At 39.9% G+C, this 25,048-nt stretch overlaps 1 protein-coding gene across 1 annotated transcript; it reads right to left on the reverse strand.

Moving 5' to 3' along the window:
• Positions 1–529: 529 nt before the first annotated feature.
• Positions 530–16,384, reverse strand: LOC137613756 (transforming growth factor beta-3 proprotein-like). Its single transcript, XM_068343185.1, has 7 exons — positions 15,572–16,384; positions 8,283–8,446; positions 6,890–7,019; positions 6,637–6,744; positions 6,026–6,191; positions 5,739–5,892; positions 530–3,820 (listed from the first exon to the last, which is right to left on the reverse strand). The coding sequence occupies exons 1-7, from the start codon at positions 15,915–15,917 to the stop codon at positions 3,662–3,664; spliced, it is 1,227 nt and encodes a 408-aa protein (XP_068199286.1). The 5' UTR covers positions 15,918–16,384; the 3' UTR covers positions 530–3,661.
• Positions 16,385–25,048: the final 8,664 nt, after the last annotated feature.

The raw sequence follows: 25,048 nt of genomic DNA on the forward strand, positions 1-25,048 counted from the left end.
GACCTGATGATTTTATTGCAGCACTACAGCACCAGTCATCTCTCTCTCTCTCTCTCTCTCTCTCTCTCTCTCTCTCTCTCTCTCTCTCTCTCTCTCTCTCTCTCTCTCTCTCTCTCTCACACACACACGCACACACACACGCACACACACTCCCTTTCTCTCTCTCGCTTCCCCTCTCTCATTTTTTTTCTTTTCTTCTCCACATCTGTTTAACTGCTCAGGGAATAGCAGTAGACAGTTTTCCAAACCTCTGTGCATTTACGTGTCATGCAATTCATCATTGGTAAGTTTTGGAAGAACACAAGTTCTGAGAAAGTCAGACTGCACCCCAGAAGTGGACCCTGAACCCCACGAATCAGAGTATGGGCTCGCTCATCCGGTAGCTCACAGCTAGAGATATGATTACAGTCGGTCGTGGCTGAGGTGGGACATCGTCCTTGTCCAGGTCTCTCAATCATCCATGGGCATCTTCCTGCTTTAAAATAAAAACAATCATGCTCAGCACAGCCTGAACCATTTTTTTACACCTTTTATTTCCAAATTGATGCCTACAATGATAGAAAGTGCAGTGATCTGCTGAGTTTCATTTTGTGTGAGATTAGGAAACAGAAACCTCATTAACCTTGATGGAAATAAACTCTGAATATTAACACAGTTCAACAAAATGGTTCCTATGCACTGAGATTCTTGAGCCAGTCGCTGACCTTTAACCCTCTGTCCATCACCAACAAGAGAAATGAAGCTCTGGAGAAATTAGACATAATAATTTACTTTTTTTTAGGAGTCAACTCTCGGAATACAGAGCAGTTGGTGTTTGTGCTACTTGTGCGAGCTTTGCTGAGGTATGTTCTTTAATATTTCCTGCATGGACGAACGGTGGATTTGCCCTAAATGTAAGTGACATGACCTATCTCTGCTTGAAGGTCAAAAGTCAGTCATGCATGGGATATGGCTGATTCCTCCCAGTTATGTGTGTTTGTTAGTATAGGGCTGTCTGCAAAGCCATCCCTGTTTTTAGACCTCGTCATGCCCTCTGGTATTTGTACTCCCATCATGGTTCATCTCTGATTGATTGTGACAGAGAACAATACCAGGCATACAGGGAGGGGGAATTCTCTGTGGCTACTTGTCGGCCCATATTAGTACAACCCAGCCTCGACCCAAACCTTTGTAGCCAAAAAAAGACTTTTAAAATTTATGCAATCAGGTAAAAATAAAAAAAATCTCCATAAAAGTTTTTATAATGTGAAAATAAACCACTGAATTAATTTAAATAATGAAAGATTTGGTGATGATTCTGTAATAAATCCTCGTCTGTGTTAGAGGCACAGCCAAACTGTTTTCACCTTTACGGATCAGAAGTAATCTAACATAGGCAGAGAGAAATGTGAATAAAAAGATTTTCCACTTTGGAAGCAGGTCAACATGTTTGTAGTTTTTATGTTGGTGATCTTTAAATAAAGGGTGAACGGGTTTAACTTTATAATAAACCCATCAATTTAGTTTCAAATGCTGTCTATAAGGCACTATATCATAAATTTAATTTGCAGATGCTCAGCAGTGACCCTGAACGAACACAAGTATCCAGAGGTTGGTCACACGTGTGTAATACGTTTCTCAGGTGTATGTGTGCATGATTTATACAAACCATTTAATAAAAATACAAGAAAATAAAGAAATGTCTGCCAAATTAATGTGTTCTGAAAATAAGAGTAATTGCTTTTGTCTGGGAAAACTGTTAAGCAGCATTCCCTGAGAAAGAGAAGCTGAATTTATTACCCCAGTAGAAGAAACAGCCTCTGCATAATGCATGCAGGAAACAGGTGGGACTGGTGAGAGTCTAGTAAGAAATATTACGTTCATATGGAACCAAAACATTATGAGAAAACAGCCATTTAAATGGTATTTCAACATGACAGAAAAGACCAGTGGGTAAATTAATCTTTTCCTAATTTCAAGTGTTTTCACAGATTTATTACATCTGATTATTGAATGGGTGCATCAGAATTGCTAGAGCAATTTGTAAAATTTGAAAAGGCACCATGAATGTTTTCCATTTTGTTTTTAATAATAATCAAAATCAACAAGTAAATCAAAAAAAAAAAAGAAAATTACCATCATAAAACAAAAGTCAAATAAATGTCATCTGAAAGCAGGACAACTCTGAATGGGTGAATGTCAAACATAACAGGGATTCAGAATCGGAGAAAAAAAATGAAGTCGAACTGTACATCCAGCCGCTACGACTCTTCCCCGTCTCACTTCATTTTCTTGTTCCATTTAGCCTTCACGTGGTAAAAGAGCACCAAAACAAACAGAGAGGGAGCAGAGGGAATGAAAGAGTGCTGTGTTTTGGGAACAAAGGAGTCCCACATGTGATTCCTTTTCAGCTGACTGGAGGATATGGGAACAGGTGAGCTGATAGCAGACTCGGATCAAGGGAGGAAGCAAATGGCTGCATTTTAAATTACTCAACATGTCCTGTTTTTGCTTGAGAAAAGATATCTGATCTAACTGGCTGGGAAAAGTCACCTTTTAAACTAAGATATATACTGGATCACATACAGTACAACAGGTCACACAAAAAAATTTTTATGGACAGACATATTCTTTCTAAATCATAAGAAAATGTAACAGTAGCCATAGTTAAACATTAAAGTGTTTCCACCATGGATAATGGAGATAGACATCAGATATTTTATCCCAGTTAGTGAAATAATCACCACATCAAAAGCTGCATAACAGACAAAATCTGCTATTAATGTACAAGAAATCTCATAAAATCCTGTTGCGTAACAAATGTTCTTTTCCAGTATATTCTGTGATGTCCTAGAAATAATTCAAACCTGTTCAGGATGAGGGATTTCAATGAACGGCAGCGTGCTCATGTCTAGTTTCATCACAGTTCTTGCCTTCTATTCAGGTCCTCTCTTCATCTCTGTTCTCTTCCTCTTTCTTCTTCTTCTTCAATTCATTCTAATAGATGCACCACAAAAAAAAAAAAAAAAAAGGCCATTGCTGCTGGCTGGCCAAAAAAGAAAAGCTTGGCTCAACATCTCTGTTCATTCACTTTCCATTGCAAATTCAACAGGCATTCTCTTCACTCTCCTTTTCTCTGACCACAGCTATGGCTTTGGATCCAGCAGCAGAACTGTGTCCTCTCTCCTTTTATGTTTGAAGATAATGTCCTCGGTAGAAAAGGAAGGTGAAATCCATCCTGAAGGAACTCGGCAGTCTGTAGCTGACAGTTTTAACATGTCATCATAAGACTGGGTAGAGGAAATGTGAAAGAAAATGTAAAGGAAATATATAACTAATTACGTATTTTTCACTTATTTTCCTCGAAGCATCTCGTGGTTGTTTTCTATTTATCATGGGTCCCCTTTAGCAAATCTAGAGAGGAATATTATTTTGACTGCTAATCACCCCAAGCTAAGTAAGAAAGAGGGGGGAAAAAGTAAGGAAAAAAAAGTTACCTATTTAAAAAAAAAAAACCATCCTTAAAAAAGTCTGACCTCCAGAGTGGTGTTCAGATTCAAGCCATGAGGCCACAGGGTCTGTTGAAGTATTTGTCACAGCTACGAGTCCAAGAGTCAACAAGCGTTGGTTTTTTTCAGTACCATCTAAAATCCTGCCATATTACCTCCACTTTCCTCTCTTCTCAGCTACACTTGCAAGACTTGACTATCATGTTGGAGAGCTGCTCCACTTTGGGAGTTCGTCCAGAGTAGTAGAGTATAGTCAGGGGTTCCAGGTCCTGAGGGACGCAGCAGGGGGAGGCCGACGCCTCGGGGTTCAGAGTGTTGTACAGGCTCAGCAGCTAATGGAGACACACAGGAGACATAAAACCTCACCTTCACACAGAACCAAGTGGTTACTCTATGGAATAAATGATTGAGACTTATGTGCACATGCATTGATTTTTTTTTTGAATTTCATGAGTTTTATACTAATTTTATTGCATCTAGGAAAACGTGTAGGATGTATTCACCTGTAATAATGGTTCTAAGGGGTAAAGGTTCTTTCTGTGAATTTACAAAGATAATCGATCACTGTAATGCAAGAACTGAGGCGCTGCCACTGCAGAGGGCGACTGCATGGCTGGCAGCAGTCAAGAGGAAAATGTCAAGCCAACCAAACACACATGGATGTATTCCAAACACTATACATCAGGCTGGTTACTGTAAACACTGTCTACGTAGGCTATAATTAATCTCCAATGCAATATATTCCACTGAGACCATTCCACCCACATCATCTGCTGACCAGAATGTAACATACATTACATTAAGTGTTAAATATGTAGTGTGATAACGTAGATATCCCGATTCATACTTTTCTCATATACAACTACTGCTGTCCCCTGGTCCGGTGGTTAACGAATAAAAATTCAATTCAATGAAAGGCACTTAAATAAAGAATAAATATCATTTCAACTCCCCACAACAGATTTCCACTGTCAGTAACTTTTTAAAATCCACTTGACCTTTCAATGATTCAGTGAAACTTTGCTCGAGTTTTTATTCATAATTCCCTGCTTCTAAACTATAACCATGAACTGATGTCTGTTCATTGCTTTTATTAAAAGGGATTCAGATTTTTTTTTTAATCTACTCTACAAGCTGACAACTATTCATTTATTGTACCTGATCACACTTGAGTTCTGGTGTGAACAAACTGATCTCCATTGGTATCAGTAGTACTCACACAAACCTGTGTGGTCTTTCTTGATCCTATGTTAGTATGTGTTAATCAATACTCATGAGGATATATGACAAATTGAAATGCATCATTCAACCAAGAGATAACTCCACATGAACACTCGTCTTAAAGTTACGTTTACATCTCAGCGGTCACCTCTTCAGATGAACAGATTTGTTTTTTATGCTAAAAAAATAATAGAATAAAGAAAACCCACATCTTTGTTGAGCGAACTACGTTAAATGGTGGTAACAATTCCGTAACTGAGTAAGTCCAACAACTCGTCACTCCATCAACAAATAACTAAAAGCAATTTAATCCTTTCCAACCTTTTAAAAAAGCCCCAAACCCCCTAAATTACGGGGGAAAAACATGTTAATTTGAAATTACACTGAAATGACATCTTCATCTTCAGAAATGAAGATGCTGAGGTTCTCTTTGGGAGTGACCAGGATGGATAGGATCAGGAATGAGTCCATCAGAGGGACAGCACATGTTAGAGGTTTTGGAGATAAAGTCAGAGAGGCCAGACTGAGATGGTTTGGACATGTCCAGAGGAGAGATAGTGAACATATTGGTAGAAGGATGCTGAGTTTTGAACTGCCAGGCAGGAGACCTAGAGGAAGACCAAAGAGGAGGTTTATGGATGTAGTGAAAGAGGACATGAAGGTAGTTGGTGTGAGAGAAGAGGATGCAGAAGACAGGGTTAGATGGAGGCAATTGATTCACTGTGGCGACCCCTGAAGGGAAAAGCCAAAAGGAAAAGAAGAAGATTGTGTATATGAACTTATATACTGTATAAGTTAGGTAAACAATGATAAAGTACAAAAAGAAACACAAAAGTCAAGAGCTCACATGCTACATCTTTACTCTTTTTTTGGCTCATATGTCCAAAAAAATTATGGACAGAGCGACGGCTCGTATCTTGAGGTACTACTGTATTCTTAAAAGATGCCAATAAAATGTTTTTTTGTTTGTTGTGTTGTCATTTAGGAGTTTTCATTAACTCCCTGTCGCACCTGTGACGGCGTCCTTACCGAGCTGTGCGTGGTGTCTGAGCTCCTCAGGTAAGGGCAGGGCCCAGAGCAGTAGTTAGCATCGTAGCCACTGGGCTCATGGATCCACTTCCAGTCCAAATCGCGTCGGAAATCAATATGGAGCCGGCGAACACAGCAGCTCTCCTCCGTGTTTCTGATGATAACAAGTCAGGTGATCACTCCTCAAGTGATGAATCCCAGACTGATCACAGCTCATACATGTGATGTCACAAACTCTGGATTAACTGCCTTAAAGACTCAACACATGCATGGTTTGAGTTTCTTACGAAAAGCAGTAGTTTGTGTCCAGCGCTCTCTTGTGTCTCCGTGACGACCGGGTGTCCAGGCGATGAGGCGGGATCATCATGAGGATGAGGTGAGGCAGGAACTGCTCTTTCTTCTTTTTCAGGTGATCCAGATCCAAACGCTTATGCTCCTCATCTGCATCAATGCCTTACAGACATGATCAAAATACACGTACACTGTTGTTTGATCATTTGTTTCTAAATGCATAATAATCATAATAATGATACTACTACTACTACTACTACTAATAATAATAATAATAATAATAATAATAATAATAATAATAATAATAATAATAATAATAATAATAATAATAATAATAATAATACATCATTGTTGTTATGTTATTGGTATGATTACTGACACAGAACGGATTTCACTGTCATTGTAAATGAATTACTAACTGACATATAAACACAAAACCATAGTGTATAATGATATATAGGTTATATATAAAAATTAATATAATGTGTAAATCACAGAGAATAAGGACCGTGTGATTACAAGCTAACTGATGGGATGTTCAGATATCAGAGAACATTAACATTTATGGACATTTGATGGAAGGAGCAACAAATATCTATATGTCCACCTTTAAACTTGACCTCCAGCACCTCGTTCTCATTGTCAATGATGTCACTGTTTGGACCGAAGGTGTGGCAAGGACAGTGGACACTGATCTCCAGACCTAAATTAGATCCTGGAAAACAATTATGAGAAACAAGATTTATTTTTCCTTTTCAAAAACAAGCCAAACCCAACAGTGTCAACCCTTAAAAGAGTAAAAGAAAAGCAACATATTTGTTAGGATGGATTTCAGACACTACAAATGTCCCCAGTCTCACCTCTATTCATCAGCCATTCTCGTACAGTTTCAGTCACGTCGAAGGAGACCCACTCTTGAGTACCTTTGGTCAGCACATTCTTGGCTCCAAGGTAGCGTTGTTTCCTAATGTGTTCATTTGGTCTCACAATCTGCAAAGCGGTAATAATTCATTACTCTGAGAGGATTTATCTCGACAATAAAACAAAGTTAAGTAGAGCAAACACCAAAGAGGACGCTGGTGTAAGAACAAGCTGTTGTTTGTGAACCCTTTAATCTGGGTCATTGTTTAGTTTCATGAATTATTTTATGAGATGAGATAATGCAATTAACGTAGCTCGTAAGCAGATAATAGAGAAATCATTCATAATAATTACAGCAAACAAGTGACATCAGACGTTTAGGTGCCCAACACAGGAGAAGCGGTCCAAGCCGTGACTTTAATGTTCCACAGGGCAGCGGTGGCTGCTGGGAATGACCAGGAGGAGGTCACTTTGCTTGGTCATTTTGCATCACATGATAACGATAAGAAGGCATAATTTGTCATTTTAAGTCACGGTCATGATTTAACTTGCTTATTTAAGTTGGTCAGATTTCTTCTATTATGAGTTACTACATGTTAAGATAGAGATTGATTTGCATCTTCCTCTACTACATTTTTACATATCAGGTAAAAAGCGTCATATTTAACCATCAACCAGACATACAGTCTATCAGCATCAGCCAAACACAAAGCTGAAGGCGTGTGTAGCGCTTTAGAATTACTGTAGATGTTAGAACACCATTATGTTGTGTGTCTTGTATATCATCACAGCATAAAGCAATCTGTCCAGTTGAAAACTTTTATTTAAAAGAAAACATGTTTGATTTGCATTTAGTGGCTACAATAAAAACAGTAGAACTAAAGCCGACTTTACCTTGTCACTATCAAAAAAATGTTCATACTTATTTATTTTGTTTTTTGCTTTGCATATTATCACTTTATGAAATTGTGTGTGGGGGGGGGGGGGGGGTTTAAAAATCAGAGCTCTATCACAAACTGCTGAATAAAGTAAAAAAAAAAAAGGGATCCAGAATCTGTAGCTGGATTTTCGTCAAAATGTAATCAATTCTTCTTTGGTCAAACATCCACCCACACTAAATGTAATCAAAATCTGTCAACAACGTTTTGAGATATCTTTAAAACAACCAAACAGACACACAAACACAATAAAACAATCACATCAAAACTCTGGTGGAGGCGATGGAGGACCTTGTGTTATCCCTTGGGTTAATAAAGGCCTGAGATGATGTGGCAGAGAGAAACTACAACAGACATGACTGTGAACAAAAAGACTTTCAACCTCATGGTTGCCTGGATTATGACTCTGGCCCTGATGTGGGTAGAAGGACAAGGAAACGGTACCTTTACGCACCTGGTAGAGCTCAATCCGCTGCTCGTTCCTCTTGGCGCTGGAGTTTGGCATCCTCAGAGCTCGGAACTCTGCTCTAAAAAGGTTGGTGGAGTTCCTTTCCATGGCAGACACGTTGAAACGGAAAACCTTGGAGGTGATGCCTTTTTGGCAGTAGAGCAGATCATCTGGAACAGAGAGAATCAAATAAAAGTTTTGTAGAAGAATGCACTGAATAATTCTTATTAGAAACACAGACTGTAACGGCTCCATCAGCTCTGGACATCATGATCACAGACACCTGAAGGCAAATTAAAAACTCCTTTTTAATACACTTAATAAATTCTGAAAGGGACGACAAGAACGTAGATGTTGCTTTAGTTTGTGCGATATATATCTCTAACTCTCATATTATTATTATTGTCCTGTCATTATCTCCATTAATCCACAAATATTTTTAGTTTAATGAAATGGTGAAAAAATTATCGCTCAGAAATTCATAAATCCAGAGATGATTAAGAAAGTTATTCTGTCTGACAGACACAATAATTTCACTTTTAAATAAGAGAGCAAAAAGCCAAAAAAGCACCGTTATCATGTAGATAAAACTAGTTAAATGTATTTATGTTTAAACCTTAAATTTTAAACCTTAAAGTTGAAACTTTAATTAACTGATCATCAAAGTGACAGAAAACTATTCTCCTTGTCTGGTTTCATCTCCATTTAATAACACACTCCTTTTGTCTCTACTCAGTCTCAGTCCGCATCACGACTTTGAACTGGATCCATCTCCGCATTCAATCAACACGTCCTCTGCCCGAGATCCACCCCGCTGCAAAGTTTAATCGAATCCCACTGACAACAAGGAAAAGACTTCTTGCTGACAACAAAAAAGAGACAGACACACAGAAAGACAAAGAGCGCGATCACACAGAAAGATTTTGCCAGCAGTGTTCTGTTTTAAATATGATTTGAACAAAAACACTCTCTGGCTGTCCTGATGGAGTGACTTGGTGAGGGAGGAGTAGATTAGGGACGTGTCTTTGGACAAGACTAGATACCAGATTAATGTCAGTCAACCTTCAAAAATAAAAGCATCCTGAAACCTGAGGTCTCCGAAAATTTTCAGTGTATGTCCGATGATTGATTAACCCCGACTCGTCATTTCAATCTCAGCTCATGCATTGGAAAGTTCCCATTAAAAGGACACCACCTATGATTCACATCAGGTTTGGGGACATCGATACAATAACAGCTTATGGGTGAGCTGAACGTATTGTACATCTATCTTATCCCGTGTTTTGCTGTAATGTTATTCCTTGTTTTTATTGAACCTACTGCCAGATGTAAAGATGCAGCCGTTACTGCATGACCAGGATGTCTGTGTGTTTAATGCAGGAGGAAAACCACCTCACTTCACTTCATACTCACGAGTGTTTTTCCTTAAGTGGCGAGCTGGCCGACACGCCGGACTGAACCTAATGACAAACACCAACTAGCTCTCCGGCTATTCCTATGAGCTCAACATGTGTTGAAATATTTCACTGTTTTACAATGGAAACATGGGCATGGATTTAACCTGATTGTGCTTTATATGCTGAGGACTTGAGCCCATTCATACCTAAAATAAGTTCCTGTGACTCTTTAATAGCTGGCATTACATTTATCAGCACACAGTGATTGATTAGCATGGTTTCCTGTCTTATCAAAATTCCTGTGTTTCTCCAACACATTTTGTCTATATTTGGTGGAAATGAAAATGCTGTAATTGAAATAGCAATATTTTTGAGCTAAGCATGACTTCACCTTCCTGGTATCTGCATATCAAAAACCCACTATCCTGTGTCCCACCGACAACTTTTTGGACGCAAACCATTTCTGAGCATGATGACTTCTCCACAATCCGACCTCACTCTTTTGACATATGCCAGATTCAGTATGCGTGCCATGCTATAAAAGGAAATCTTTCAGATGTTTGCAGTTCTCTCTCTCTCTCAATCCAGTAATTTACCAGCAGCTTTCTGTTTCATTTGCACCTGTCATGGATTTGTGTTGGTTTGCAGCGCTGCCTCTGATCAAAAAGCTCAGCAGTTTACCTTCAAAAACTTGATGAGTTTGCCCACATTAAAAGAGAGCTGGAAGGGAGTAATGTCCTGAGTCAGCCTTTAACACTTCTCTCCATAATGCCAGACCTCTGCTTCTGTTCTAACACCAGGCCAACACCCAAAGGTGGCTTCATAATTTGGGCTACACTGAGTCTACTGTACATGATATTGATTCATGAGGTAGCAGAAAACATAAATATCATTCTAATGTCTGCATTATGACAGGTACAGTTAGTTTACTCTATGTGTTCAACAATACATAAGGGCTGCACTGACACTAAGGGGATTCTGGCAATTAAACAACCTGAGAAACACGAGCCATTTCAGGAAGAGCCCCAAATTGACTGTATGTTTAAGTTCCACTGAAAGGGTTGTAATCAATGCTCCCACTAATTTTTCATGTGTCTGGGCAAACACACATATTCCTGAGCGCGCTGCGGACCACTGTGAGCAACATCAGATTTGCACGCTGAGGCCACACTAAAGTATCACACTTGTTCAAAACCTTGGGTCATAGCAAGTTACATGGCTTATTAAAAGAATGAAATTATAGCAGCAACTTTCTTTTTTATTTTTTATTTTTAATGTAAGTGATTTGGCCCACTTGAAAAGAAAAAAGACAGATATCTTGTTCTTCATGAGATGTGTAGTGTATTGTATGGGAGGGTCCTGCTTTGGCCGTGGGATTAGAGCTGCTGTGGCCTATAGGTGAGGTCCAGTCACATTTTGCACAATGACGTGTGATGTTGCTTGTGATAGTGTAAATGCCTGTAACTATTTGTCTGTAAATATCTAATTACCATTTTTTAATAGCATTTCCACTACCCATAAATCATCAAGTAGTAACAGCATTTAATAATTAATATTCATATACAAAAAAACTCAATGTCATTAGAATATGCAAAATCTGATTTAAACTTTAACTTAACTCCGTGTTAATGGCTTCGTCTGCTTCATGCTTTGAACTTTCTCACAAAGAAAAAAAATTTCACCCAGTTTCACAGCTTGTTCTTCTATTTGCATAAATTCCGACAGCCATTCCGTATCAAAGGAAAGGCATTTCTTTTTTTTACTTTGGTTTGGTGAGTGGATGTGTCGTTGCCTGTTCGTTTCCAGTTGTTAACTAACTAACCTGTGCGGCGCGTACAGCAGGGCGCACATGCAGGACCGTCAATGCTCTGATTGGCTGAGTAGCGTCAGTGAATCTTATGGTATCATTGTCTGGACACGTGTCACTCACTGAGTCACAATGCAAGATGATATAGGAAACAATAGTGTTGGACTAATTAATGAGATTAGGTCTAATATTAGATATTACTTAATATGTTTGTATCAAATTTTATTTTGTGCGCCGCATAAATTTTCTTGTACGCTGAGAACGTGCGAGCAGTGCGCAGTTTAGAGGGAACACTGACTGTAATTGTGATGGGAGGAAACAAAGAAAAGAAGTAAGGCAACTGGGGTGGAGGGGTAGGTAAATAAAAGAGTCAACTTTAATGTGTTAATTTAAAAGAGACACACCACAAAACACAAACGTGAAATAACAACACAGTCCATACTCTTCTCATACCTCTTTGGCCAGAAGTTAGGGTTAGGTTTAGGATTAAGGATAGGGTTAGTGTAAGGATTAGGGTTAAGGTCAAAATCATTACAAGTTAGTAGAGGTGAAAGGTCACTGCGTGCTCTAATGTATGTCTGGAAATCCTTTATGTCAGTGTTCATGTCATGAATTACTTTTACTACCTTTATAGAAACTGATCTATTTATGCACCTATAAAGTGAGTTTCAACATATACAGATGTAAACTCTCAGACTGTATAATAAATTATTTAATCATGTCATTACAGGCATTGGCCTTCCTCCATCCATCCATCCATCCATCCATCCATCCATCCATCCATCTGTCCATCTCTCCATCTATTTTCTCATCCAGGATCAGGTCATAGTGGCAGCAGGCTAACTATTCCCCAACAACACTTTCCAGTTCCTTCTGGGGGATCCTGAAACATTCCCAGGCCAGATGAGATATGTAACCCCTGTGTCTAGGCCCGGGTTTCCTCCCAGTTCGACTCACCCGGAAATCCTCCAAAGGAACATGCCTTAGAGACATCATAATCAGATGAGCCACTCATTCAAAAGGCTCCTTTCAACAGCAAGAAGCAGCAGCTCTCCAATGCCATCTTGTTGCTTTTTAAACAGATATGAACATATTTGGATGAGAGGGTGGACCTGGAAAGGAGACTGTTTGGTGAATGAATCTCAGGGGAAACACTTCACTCATTTGTCAAACGAAAAGTAGCCGCATTCTGAAGCCTACCCTGCTTTATCATCTGGTTCACTATAAAAGGGTCAAAAATTAAACACACACACAAAAAAACCCCCACAGTAACACAAAAAAACATACAGCAAGTAGGCTAGTTGTCTCTTATTCTTATGTATTTGCAGCGAGTTGAGTCCCCCCTAGTGGCCATTAGAGAGAATCACGGTAAAGGTACTTCATTATTGGCTCTGTCCAGGTATTAATGTCTACATTGAAACTAGATGAAGGGATATGAACGGTTTTCCTAACAAGTCCTGTAAATGAGGTTGAGACAAATTATGTCAACCTGTCAATACAGACAAGTATCATTAGACAGTGTAGTGACAACCTTCTTAGTTTATTTGTCTTGAAGGATTTTATAGATCAAAATGTTCTGAATAACAAAATGTCCAATGGATCAGTCACCTGGTCGATTCTTTTTCCCAAACTTTTGGCTTGAGCTTGATAAAGGATTGAAAGGAGCTTTTATACGTCTGTCAACAGGGGATCTTTTCATCAACACCAATTCAAGTAAAGCCTCTGATGTTTGATCAACAAGTTGTAAAAACAACTTTTACAAGTTTGGTAAATTTTTAGCAGAAAAAAACAACCCTGATTAAAAAAAAAAAAAAAGACAGGACATTTCAAAAGTTAACTAATTTCTGTCTATATTGGTCAAATCTCAGATTTTTTTTCCAGACAAACAATCGAACACACACACGTGATCAAGTGACCCTTCAAAAAAGTCAATGCTACTACGTTGTTCTTTTCAACAGCTTTTGTATCTGAGGAAAACGCCCTGAGGTGATGCTTAAGGAGCATTTAAAAAGCTACTTGTGTGTCCTTTAGGATTTACTGTCTTTTGTTTGATGGCCTTTTAAGATCCGACTGTAAAACTAAAGTGAAACAAACAGTGGTCTTCACTCATTTGTTAGAAAAACATACACATGTGCTCATTTGTAGCTCCGAATCCTCCACACGAACTCGAGGCACTTACTGCCTGGTGTTTTTGTCAAGACCGTTTTGTGAGATTCAAAACAGAACATTGCTGAGGGAAAATAGGTCTTTTGAGGAACACCTGTTGATTTCAAAGGAACTGTGATGCAATGGTCTTGGCTTTGCTTTAGACCATGAGGCCCTCTTCACACGCACAGCATTTAACCTATTCTACTTTCCCAGCGATCTGGTCTCAACTGAACCACATGCAGTACGAATCTCCCTCAAGTGCTGACACACGAACCTCTTAGCACAGGTTTTCCACTACTAGGTCATAGCTTTTAATTCTATAGAGGGGGAAATAGTTGTGGGAAATCGATATTTAATACAGATAACTTGGACAAAAAGACAAAAATGAGCCAAATGGGTCTTTATTGACAGTCCTAATAAATATTTCACAAACAGAATAAAGCTGGTTATTAACCAAGAAGGGAAATGTCACCTTCTGGCAATAAAATGACGCCACAGTGGAATCATTCAGGTTTCATGGGATGAATGCCAGCTCAGTTTCACACTCAATTTAGCAAAGTTAAAGCTGAAGCAGTGTGACCTCATGGGCCACACGTAAGGGCGATTCATAGGCCAAGACAGGCAGCGGGGTTCACCTTGAGTTCCATCTCAGTGTGTAGGTGGGTGGTAGCGGTGTGTCAGTGCGTGTGAGAGCTTAGATGGGACCCTCCTGTACAGACAGAATCCAGGACAGAGAGGGATTTTCTATCCACACAAATTGGGAGGTCCTTCCATCATTTAACTTTCCCTGTCCACCTCTGCTAACTTTTCCTACTCTTTCTCATAAAGGCATCCCCAACCGCCCGGGCAGATGTCCCTCTCATTTGGGCCCGACTGGAAAGGAAGTGAGAACATCTGGGGGAAGGACAGGATCCATGGAGGAAAAAAAACAAGAGGAGGAAGAGTGGAGTCGGGAGTATAGAGATTGACTTTCCTGGAACACTGGTGCAAGGTTAGAACAGGTTGGTGAGCAGCATAGCAACAACATGCGCAGTTCACGTTTCACGTTGTATTAAAGCTAAAGGAGCTCTGTGGCTCACGAGCATTTACACTCTAATGCCCCTTTGTAAATGCGTTTTGCATCTACTGTAGTTTCTTAACCTGCGGCTGACGCTGGTGTCTGATACCAGGTAATATTTGGAATCAGGAGTGATGTGGAACGGTGTCGTGGTCCAGAAGGACACTTAGACAAGTGTGATGTTAAAGCATAAAACCTGCAAAGGATGACATCACGCCACTAGTCTTCTGTTCTGCTGTAAAAATTTTCAAAGACCATATTTATTTTCACCCACCCCAAGATCTTAACCCTTAGGTACGACTGTCTATCTGCCTGAATCCATTACGCTCACTTGTAGACCTCACTGCCTGGAGCTTCAGTGTAAAAAAGTATTTTATCAGATTGAAAACAGAGCAGAGGGAAAATTGATCTTTGAAAGAACAACTCTTGATTCTGAAGGGTCTGCCCTCTGACAGGGTTGTGTTTGTTAAAGAGGACTCCTACTGTGTTGTTCCGTGAATAAAGAACGTAAAGCAGAACCTTTAGAATAAAAAACATTTGTGCAATTAGATTTTATGTCAGTGAGGAGGAGGAGGAGTGGATGTGGATGTAATTTTATCATTTCTAATGAGATTTTCTGGACCTCTTGTGGAACAATACAAATGAAAACCCATAAATTTCAATTATTATTATATCTTAAATATGTTTCGAGGGTTTTTTTTTTTTTAATGTGAAACAGAACAAAGTGATTAAAGGGGATTGAACCAAAACACTGATGTCCAACTGGAGTTTGCTGTGCGTCTGGCTGACACCGGGTCATCGTTTGTTGGGGAAATTACGCACCACCGATAATCTATAGATTATTGGAAATCAGCCAAATATAAAGGTAAAGAATGGCAATACTTACTGCTCTCTGGAGGTCCGTACACCATGTTGAATTTGTAAATCTCTTTAGCGTAATATTCTGTCTCTGTGTTGTCCTGACCGCAACTTTGCTGCCGATTCTTCCTCAGCTCCTCCAGCAGCTCCTTGGTGCTGTTGTACAAGGCTTGGATTTGATAAGGGATTTTTCCCGGTCCGGAGGAGTGTGGAGGACTTGTCAATCGGAGTTTACTCAGAATCTGACCTCGTATCGCCTCGACTCTCTTTCTTTTCACGTGGTCAATATCCACGGTGGCACAAGTCGACAGAGAGGAGCTCAAAGTTGCGCAGTTGAGGAGGAGGACTAAAAGTAGAACCTTACCCAGATGCATCTTTCTCTCTACATGTGCTTTCACTCCGCAGTTGAGACAGTTTGTGCAGATTCTCAGAGGAGGACTGTCAGGGTCACTGTCACTTCAGATCACACTTCAGACAGGAGCGGCTGCTGAGCCGATGATGGAAAAACGCATCACTTTTAATTCGTTTTCTTGCGGCGATCCGTGTTGTTATCAGCAGACATCCAAGCTTGTACACCAGACATCACTCAGTTCAAAGTCCCGAACAAGCAAATCTTTACCGCATGGAGGAAAACTATCTGCCGCAAATATATCTGCAGGAGCAAATGGACTTTTCTTTTGCATTCTTCTGCGCACTCGTCCAGTGGATTTTTAAAGCGTCCCGCAGTTGGCGCGTTCCTCCTCTTTTCTGTCTCATTAAAATCTAGTGCCTCTTTATTCCCTCTGAGGAGGCAGACCGCAGGCTGTCAGGTTAACGAGGTATACGCGACTTTGAGCGGTCGGTTTGGCCTCATGTTTTTTTATACCGCTAGTTTCTGACGTTTGATGGAGGAGGAGGGACCGCAAGCAGCCGGGAGAGCCCACACTAGAACAGGACTCACTGGATGCTCCACGCACCCACTGTGACACGTAAAATACAGCCTGTTGTTTTAATGTCTGACCGCGTTAATCAGCGGTTCACAAGGGATTTCATGGCAAGGATCCCCTAAAATTCACTCTAAGAGCCCCCTCACAATATTTTAGTCAATCTGATAAGAATTTTATACCCTAATGTTAAATCTATGAAAGCTTATGATAGCACTATATGCTGTCACATAAAAATAGAATTGATGAATATATAGTATTGCATGTTTCGCTATGTTCAGCTTGGAAACCCGTCAGGAACCCCTGGGGATCACATGAGACTACTGGCTGTGCGTAAATCTCCCGGAAAGTGCCCCCTCTAGTGGCAGGACGCGGTATCCACGGAGAGGAAATAACTTTTATTTATTGATTAAATTCATATATATTACACTAAATATTACACAATTTATTCTAAACCACATTATGATCTTGAGCTGCTGAGTCTTATATAAATCAAAATCGATTATCTACCTAAGAAGCTGTTTCAAAGACTGTTTTCAGCAGGCCAGCACATCAGTTTATGATTTAACATATTGAGTATATGATTACAGCATAAGGGGAAAAAATCTATATCTATGCATCCATCTATCTATATCTGAAAACTATGTCAGAAATGGAATCACTAGGTTTATAAATATAGAAACCATAAAGATGACGTCTGATAATTGACGACTGGGTCTTTTGTCTGCTGGTCTTTAGATGGAGCCTTCTCATAATGTATATACAGTATATATATATATCCTGTTGTCAGAGACTTCTCTCAGATTACACAAATCCTTTCAGACTACACATTCTGGCGACATGATTCCATTACTGTTCAAAAGAAGTTTCTTTAAGTGCTGCAGATTTTCTCATGCCCTCTGCAAACCACCATCCACATAATTCATTTTTCTCCACTGATGTTTGAAGCTCTATTTGCAGGCCCTTAAGTTATTTCATACTTTTTTTTTTTTTTTTCCATCCCAAAGTCTGTTTTATCTCTATTCATAGAGCATATCCACATTCTTAGACCTATTTTAGGTCAAAGCTCACTCAACCACTGGAGGCCCCATACTCAAACATGGGGCCTGGCATTTCACTATGTTTGTTTGGCCCACCAGTTTGCATAGCAAGAATTATTCTGTAGGATGACCAAATTTGGTAAATATTTGGTGTTGAGTCATGGATCATATACTTTTTATGTACAAACATATCCTTTATTTTGCTAGAATGGTGGAGTTGGAGATTATGCGAGTTACATTTACAACCTCTGTCTGATAAGTGTTATTTTCTTCAGGCTCTATGTTTGTTAGAATGTGAATGAAAATCATAATCTGAAGTCAGATGCCTCTTTGGAAAACCATAATGGGATTAATTTCAAAACCAATACAGAATTACTCCGACTTCTTTTTAATCCTGTGTGAGTATTTTAAGAACTTCATATTTCTCTTCATGGTTACACAGTTGAACTCGTTCTGGACAGTCTTTGTGCTGTTTACTCAGGTGATCAGCAGAAGCTGTTGTTGCCTGTTGCCAGTACTGATATGTTTTCCTCCTCATTTGAATGTTTGCTTCCAGTAATGTGACAATGTCTGAAACTCACCCATAACTTTGGCTTGGTGGTGATCAGATAACCCAAACTCAAACTGGGCAATATGATTCAGAAATGACTAAAGAATGAAACTTTAATCACAGTTACTGTAACTCTCCTTCATGAGCACAGAGTACCTGGCATCCCCCAGTCAAACCCAGACGGTCCTACATGCTCATTGATGAAGCATTGAAACCAATGTTTCAATGCTTCATTGTTTCTGGACAGGGTGAAGGAAAACAGTGTGTAACACTTTTGTCCTTTTTGTTCTGGGGTCTTTATTCTCTAGGATGATCCTCCTTTAGTACATCATTTACTTTTTTTTGTTGCACACCTAAATGAATATTTCTTTGTGCTTAAATTGATTCCTACAGATAACTATGAGCCGTTTGCATCCCACTGCTTTCTTATTTTGATGACATAGAGAAGGTTGTTCTTTCAGTGTTGCTGCAGTTTCTCATCTTTTGGCAGTTCTTGTGATGTTGGCAGTTCTCCATTCAAGCCAGCAGGTGATGCTGCTTAACAAACAATATCTACATGTGTCTCCTGTCCTGTGTGAGGCCAGCATGTGTGTGTTTGGTTGAGGAGATTCACCTCCAAAATCCTGTTCCATTCAAAATACACCAGCTCAGATATAAATTCTACTTTTAAAAGGTAATAATGTTCATTTTTACTAATACACTATGAGCAGGTGGTGAAAGGTGGTGAATAAATAACATGAGATGTAAAAAATTATACCACCTTGGGACTAAATGTGTTATTAAGACATTTAAAAGGGGGAAAAAATGCTGCAGATAATATCTCATCCTGTCAGAATCACATTTATTTGGAATAAAAAATAATAAGCTACTTTATTATTATTATTATTATTATTATTATTATTATTATTATTATTATTATTATTATTATTATTATTATTATTATTATCATCATCATCATCATCATCATCATTATTATCATTATCATTATCATTATCATTATCATTATCATTATCATTATTATTATTATTATTATTATTATTATTATTATTATTATTGCAGACATTATATAATACAGCACACATTCTCTTTCCTTCATCATCCCTAAAATATTTGTCCGCTGAATCTTTTGAGATTCTGTAACTGGTTGTCGATCTTCAATAAGACACACACACACACACACACACACACACACACACACACACACACACACACACACACACACACACACACACACACACACACACACACACACACACACACACACACACACACACACACACACACACACACAACCACACTCACGCTGTCTGGGGATTCCTAGACACGATCCCAGATACCATCATCAAAGTTTACTTTTACTCCAGTGTCCTCCAGTGGTTACCTCATCTCTGGGTCAGGTTTTAGTGACTCATTCTCCGGCAATCTCTCCGTCTCGCACAACACACAGAAAAGGAATGCAGCTACAGTCCAGAGGATGAAAACAAAAACACATGCTAGTAGGCAGTCAGAGCAGTATGTACTCCATTTTCACACAATATAGGTTACATTCCTGCTGACTGCACTCATTAGAACACTCTCTGCGACTGCTGTCGTTTAACTCTTCCAGCAGCATAACGCTCAGGCAGCTGTTGTGCTAAAAAAAACACACAACAACTTGTTTTTTGTGTTGTTTTTTAAGCTTTAATCATGGTTTCAGAGAGCAGACAGACTTCAGCAACATACTGTACACACAGTGAGACTAGCCGGGCCAGACAGTCAGTCAACCCCAAAATATTAAGCAGCATCCTGCCAGAGTTTCTTACTACAGCACAATAAAATCTGCTTCGTCTGGGGGTAACAAGCCTATGAGTCATTCCTGGGAATCAGTTGGATAGGCATTCCGACAGGAGACCCCTAAAAGCCACACCAGCGGAGACAATGATGTGTATGTCAAAACCATACAAAATGACTCATTTAATTCGTTCACCATCTGTGTGAGTCATCGCTTGTCTTAATACATGTACATAGGAAAGGAATACTGTGCCGGCTAGACGATGACTTAAGGTGAGATCACGTGGGTTTAAAAAAAAAAAAAAAAAAGCTTATTTGTCATTTTTATTTAGTGGTTTATGTCTGCAGTCTCTGGTTCATAAATACAACATTGGGTTTGATTGCATGGCACATTTTAAGCAGAGCTGACGTGTGTCTGTGTTGTGCTTTAATTCGAGGGAGTGGACAATTTTTGCTTCTTGGCAGCTTCAGGAGAGTTTGGTGAACTCTGCTGGTCTCGGTTAAGTTTCTCTTGTCTTTTCTGAGCAGTGAAATCTGAAGAGTTGCTGTCCGTCTTCTGCTTCTGAGGAAAACCACCGCTGTCACATGAACAATTACTGACCTCTGATTAACAAAAAACAAAAAACAGGATGCTAAAGCTTTAGAGTAACTTTTGTATGAACACATAATGCATTTTTCCCTTCTCAAATAAAAAAACTGGATTCATAATCAGTTTAAAAAGCTGATTATGAATGTCAAGGATGCAAGTCCAACATGATTGTTCAGCCAGCCTGACTACCTGACCGCTCACAAAATTTTGTAGGAGTTGGTAGTTTTGGATTATTTAGAAAAAATGTTTAAAAAAATAATTTATAATTGTGTAAGGAAGTTTTTTTTTATTTTTTAAAGTGCTGGATTTTCCTCGCCATTTAGATCTAAATATAAAAGCAACAGTTTCTAGCATTAGTCATAATTCGATTTTTTTTTTAATGATCTCATAATATTTCAAAAGTAAAAATAAAATTATTTATATGTTTTAGGAAATCTATTGAGTAGTTTTGCGTAATCCTGTTATCAAAAACCTTAACGCACCAACCAACTAACAGAATACGGGTGAACACTTGCTTTTCTCTTCACCTGCTGCTTTATGACAGGCTGGTATTCAGGTTTTTCTTTCACATTCTGTTGCTTCTTTATCCCATAAAGTCCACCTTATTGTTTGTACCTCCAGGCTTCCGTAGCTCTTGTTTAATCCGGTGAACCTTCTCTGGTGCGTATTGTGGCGCCCTGATGTCACTGAGGTGACGTCTGATCACTTTATATCTGGTTCTGATCTGCTGAGTAAAGGCCTTTTCAGAAGGCAGAGGACAATGTGTCATTGGGCGTCTGGCATAAATAGGAAACTTCAACATCCACCATGTTGATTCACACTCCCAGACAAATATTGTCCAAGCTGAGGCTAAACTCGCTTAGCATCTTTTTCTGATTAGCCCTCAGTGTGTGTTTGGACGGGAGAGAGCTCAGTGGTGCTTGTCGTCATTACCGACGGCAGGCTGTGTGTAAATGATTAACAGCAACAGGCTGTCAGCGATTCCAGTTGTGATTCAGACGTTTAATCGTACCGTGGAACGATGAGGGATTGTTTTTCAGCACCTGACTCTTTTCATTTCCAGTGTTTTCATACTGTTTAGACTGAAAGATGCAGCTTTAACTGTTTTACGATGCTCACCTGTATCTAAGGAGGACAGAAAATAAGGAATCTTCCACTCATCCTCATGAAATAAATATGAAACTCAATTGAAACCCACATCTGGTCTTTTTTCGCTTCCCTCCAACTTTAACTCTCCACACCCCCGCCTCTGTGTTCCATTAAGCGCTGCGAGTTGGATAATGAAGACACTGGAGCGGTGGCTGCAGTGGCACACGTGGCAGAGAAAGAAAGCGGCAGAACAACAGAGAAAACACAAAAAGACTTTTTGCCTGGAATTGTCTAATTAAAGCAGATGTAGAGATCTGGAAGGTCAGAGGTTAACTTCTGTTTCCTGGTTAGGACACGAACGACGGTGGTGCGCAACAGCTCTGTGAGACATCCACAGAATGTAGGGTTGTGGTCACACATTAGTAGCATGTGCACTAACACAATGGGAATGTGTATACACACACACACACACACACACACACACACACACACACACACACACACACACACACACACACACACACACACACACACACACACACGCCCACAGTACTGGCCAGGTTAGTGCTGGCCTCCTCATGCAGAGTCTAGACAGGAAGCTACTCCATGCCAGATTAAGGATTTTCTCCCTCTTTCATACACACACTCACACACACACACACACACACACACACACACACACACACACACACACACACACACACACACACACACACACACACACACACACACACACACACACACACACACACACACACACACACACTAATGGTTACACTTCTTTCGCTGCGTATGTCCGAACGTATTGTGCGCTTGGGTGTGTTCGTGTGTGTCGGACGGGGCAAAAGAGAGACAGAATGGGAGGAGAAAAGTTGGTGACAGAGTCTGTGGACCGCGCTCGCCTCTCTTTGAACACATCTGACACAAAATGAAAAAAACCTACTCAGCCAAAAAGAAACGGGTTTCGTGCCTCTTTAGCTCATTTTTCCCAAAACTTGCAGCTCGTTGAATTGATGCGTCTGAGGCGCAGTGTGAAAAGTTCAACTCGTCCTTCTCCGGTACAGCAGTGCGCTGCATCCTGTAGTGCTCAGCTAAATTAAATCGAGCCCCTACTGTTCTCATCTGCTCACCTGTAGCCCCTGCCAGGCCCGGCCATGACCTTTGAACCCACACAGATGGGTCTGCATAATAAGACATGGGCACACATGGCTAAATGCCATCTTTGGACATGTTTGATAGGTGGCTGTAGCACTGGGAAAGTCTGAATTCTTTCTGTATTGGAATGCTAATATGCTGACCTTTCTGAACAGGTGAAGGCGTGTGTGAATGTGTGTGATACTGTGTTTCTCTGTGTGGCTTTGAGGGAGCCTTTAACTGTAATGTAAGTGTGTGGTTAGTGAACAAAATCTTTTTTCTCATTGTGTCGTTGGCGTGAGGCCAGTGCCCTCCGTGCCCTGTGTACAGCAGGCTGGCCTGCACCATTCAGTCTAAATGCATGAATATGCATAGCCCCCTGGCTTGTTAGATAAGACAACATAGATGCGAAGGATTAAGAACTCAACATTTTTACTGATGAAATCAACACCTGGTCTCCAAAAGAAAGTCAAATTTACATCGTCAAAGTAATCAAATAATAAAATTTCTTGGAAAAATTGTTCAGTTTCGAGTAGATTTTCTGTCTTTACTTCAAACCTTTTAATGACCCTGAGCTTAGGTCATGTGTGTGTTAACATAATGGTTTTTTTAAGAGCAGCTGTTTTGGCATCATAATTTGACTGTGACTTCAAATAGGTAAATGTCTCTGCAATTTGAACGGTTTCACAATAAAAAAGAAATAAAACAATTTAAAAAAAAAAAAAATAGTACTTGTCCTCCAAATCTGAACTTCTTAAATTTAAAAGATCCTTTGGTGAAAAATCTGTCTTGCATTCCAGACATGAAATATTCAAAGTTGTCACAAGGGAATGCAGATGCCTACTCAATACCTGAGGTTTAAGGTGGTATTCTTAGAGGATAGTCATCTCCACCCAAGTCCTTCTGTTTGACACTACCTAAATATATGAGCATATTTACACCTTGTCGTAGGGAATATATGACATATGTGCACTAGCCACTACTGCATTAACAGTATATTTCATCCTGTTCTTGGTCCAGTCTGTGAAATGCCTCTTCATTTCCCACATGAGTGGTTTTCTTATCATCCAGGCTCCCTCTCGCCTGACCCAGGTGCTGAGTTAAAGTCGATAAAACACCCAAATATTCTGTTAAACATGGGGCGGCCACTGCCGTGTGGCCGCACCCTGCAATGCCTCCTGGGTAATTATGGTAATAACTCAGCCGTCAGAGGCGAGGCCAGAGGCCTTAAGATGACGAGGTCGAATGGGAGAGCCTGAGACGCAAGCAGGAGTGGCGGCGGAGGAAGCAGGGCGATGGGGGTCAAGGTGAAGCCGGCGGGGGCTCTCATGCACATTGCTATCCCATAAACACTTGCTGTCACATCAGAGGCCGGTGGATGTATGTGGACATTCCCTCTGATCCGTCCTCCTCAACGATCAAGATGCTGATGAAGGATGATGACAAGTGTTTGAGCGCAGCGGTTATTTGTGTGGCCTTGACGGACAGACGCCGGTTGTGTCGTCGGTAGGAAGGTCAGAACGTGGCTCCGGTTGGTCTGTCGGACCCGGAGCTACAGATACCTAAACGTGAGAGATTTTACTGTCAGAGTAAATACCGGTGCAGGTTTTAAAGGAAGATTGGGCAGTCTACCATGTTATTGTTTTTTTTTCTGTTCATTGAGATGGTCGGGGGGGAAAAAAACAAAAAAAAACCGAGGACAAAATGTTCCAGTGGAATCTGATCCATTACGGGGACAGCGGCCCCAGAGACGGAGGTGTACACCATCACTTTCAGGAATTAAAATCGACTTCTTTGTATTCTCTGTATTGTCTGACTGCTTGCATGCTCTGACAGCCATCTCCTGTATGATGAATATCTGAAAAAGAAACAGGATGGGGGTTTTTTTTTTTTTTGTCCCATGTTCAGCTTCGAAAGATGATTCAAATGTAACGTGAACACAATCATCTATAATTCATAAACAGCTTATACAGTCGTTTCTACGCCGGCATCCAGAGGATTTCGAACATAATGATCATTTTACTAATTCCAACAATTTTATTCCTTTGGTAACAAAAATCTTTGGCAGTCATTTTATCTCAAATTATCTTATTTTGAAAGGTAGAAGGACTGAAATCGAAGTCACGCCCTTACAAAATAAAAGCACTCATTGACTCAGTATGTTTGTGGTGTTTGTATTTCTGCACATTTACACTTGCATGTGTGGCCCAAACCTTTCTAACATGACCTATATTTAGGTTCAAAGTTCTGCTAGATGAACAGTGACAGAAACAATTTATTCCCCTATATTCTGTCCAAATTCTGGTGGGGGGGGGGGGGGGGGGAGACCACAGGAAAATGTTACCACCATTCTGGCTTCTTCAGCACTTCTTCGTTTCCTTCAACCTTAAATTTTCCCTTCTTGTGGTAC

Source organism: Antennarius striatus, chromosome 19 (genome assembly GCF_040054535.1).
Source record: "Antennarius striatus isolate MH-2024 chromosome 19, ASM4005453v1, whole genome shotgun sequence".
NCBI lineage: Eukaryota > Metazoa > Chordata > Actinopteri > Lophiiformes > Antennariidae > Antennarius > Antennarius striatus.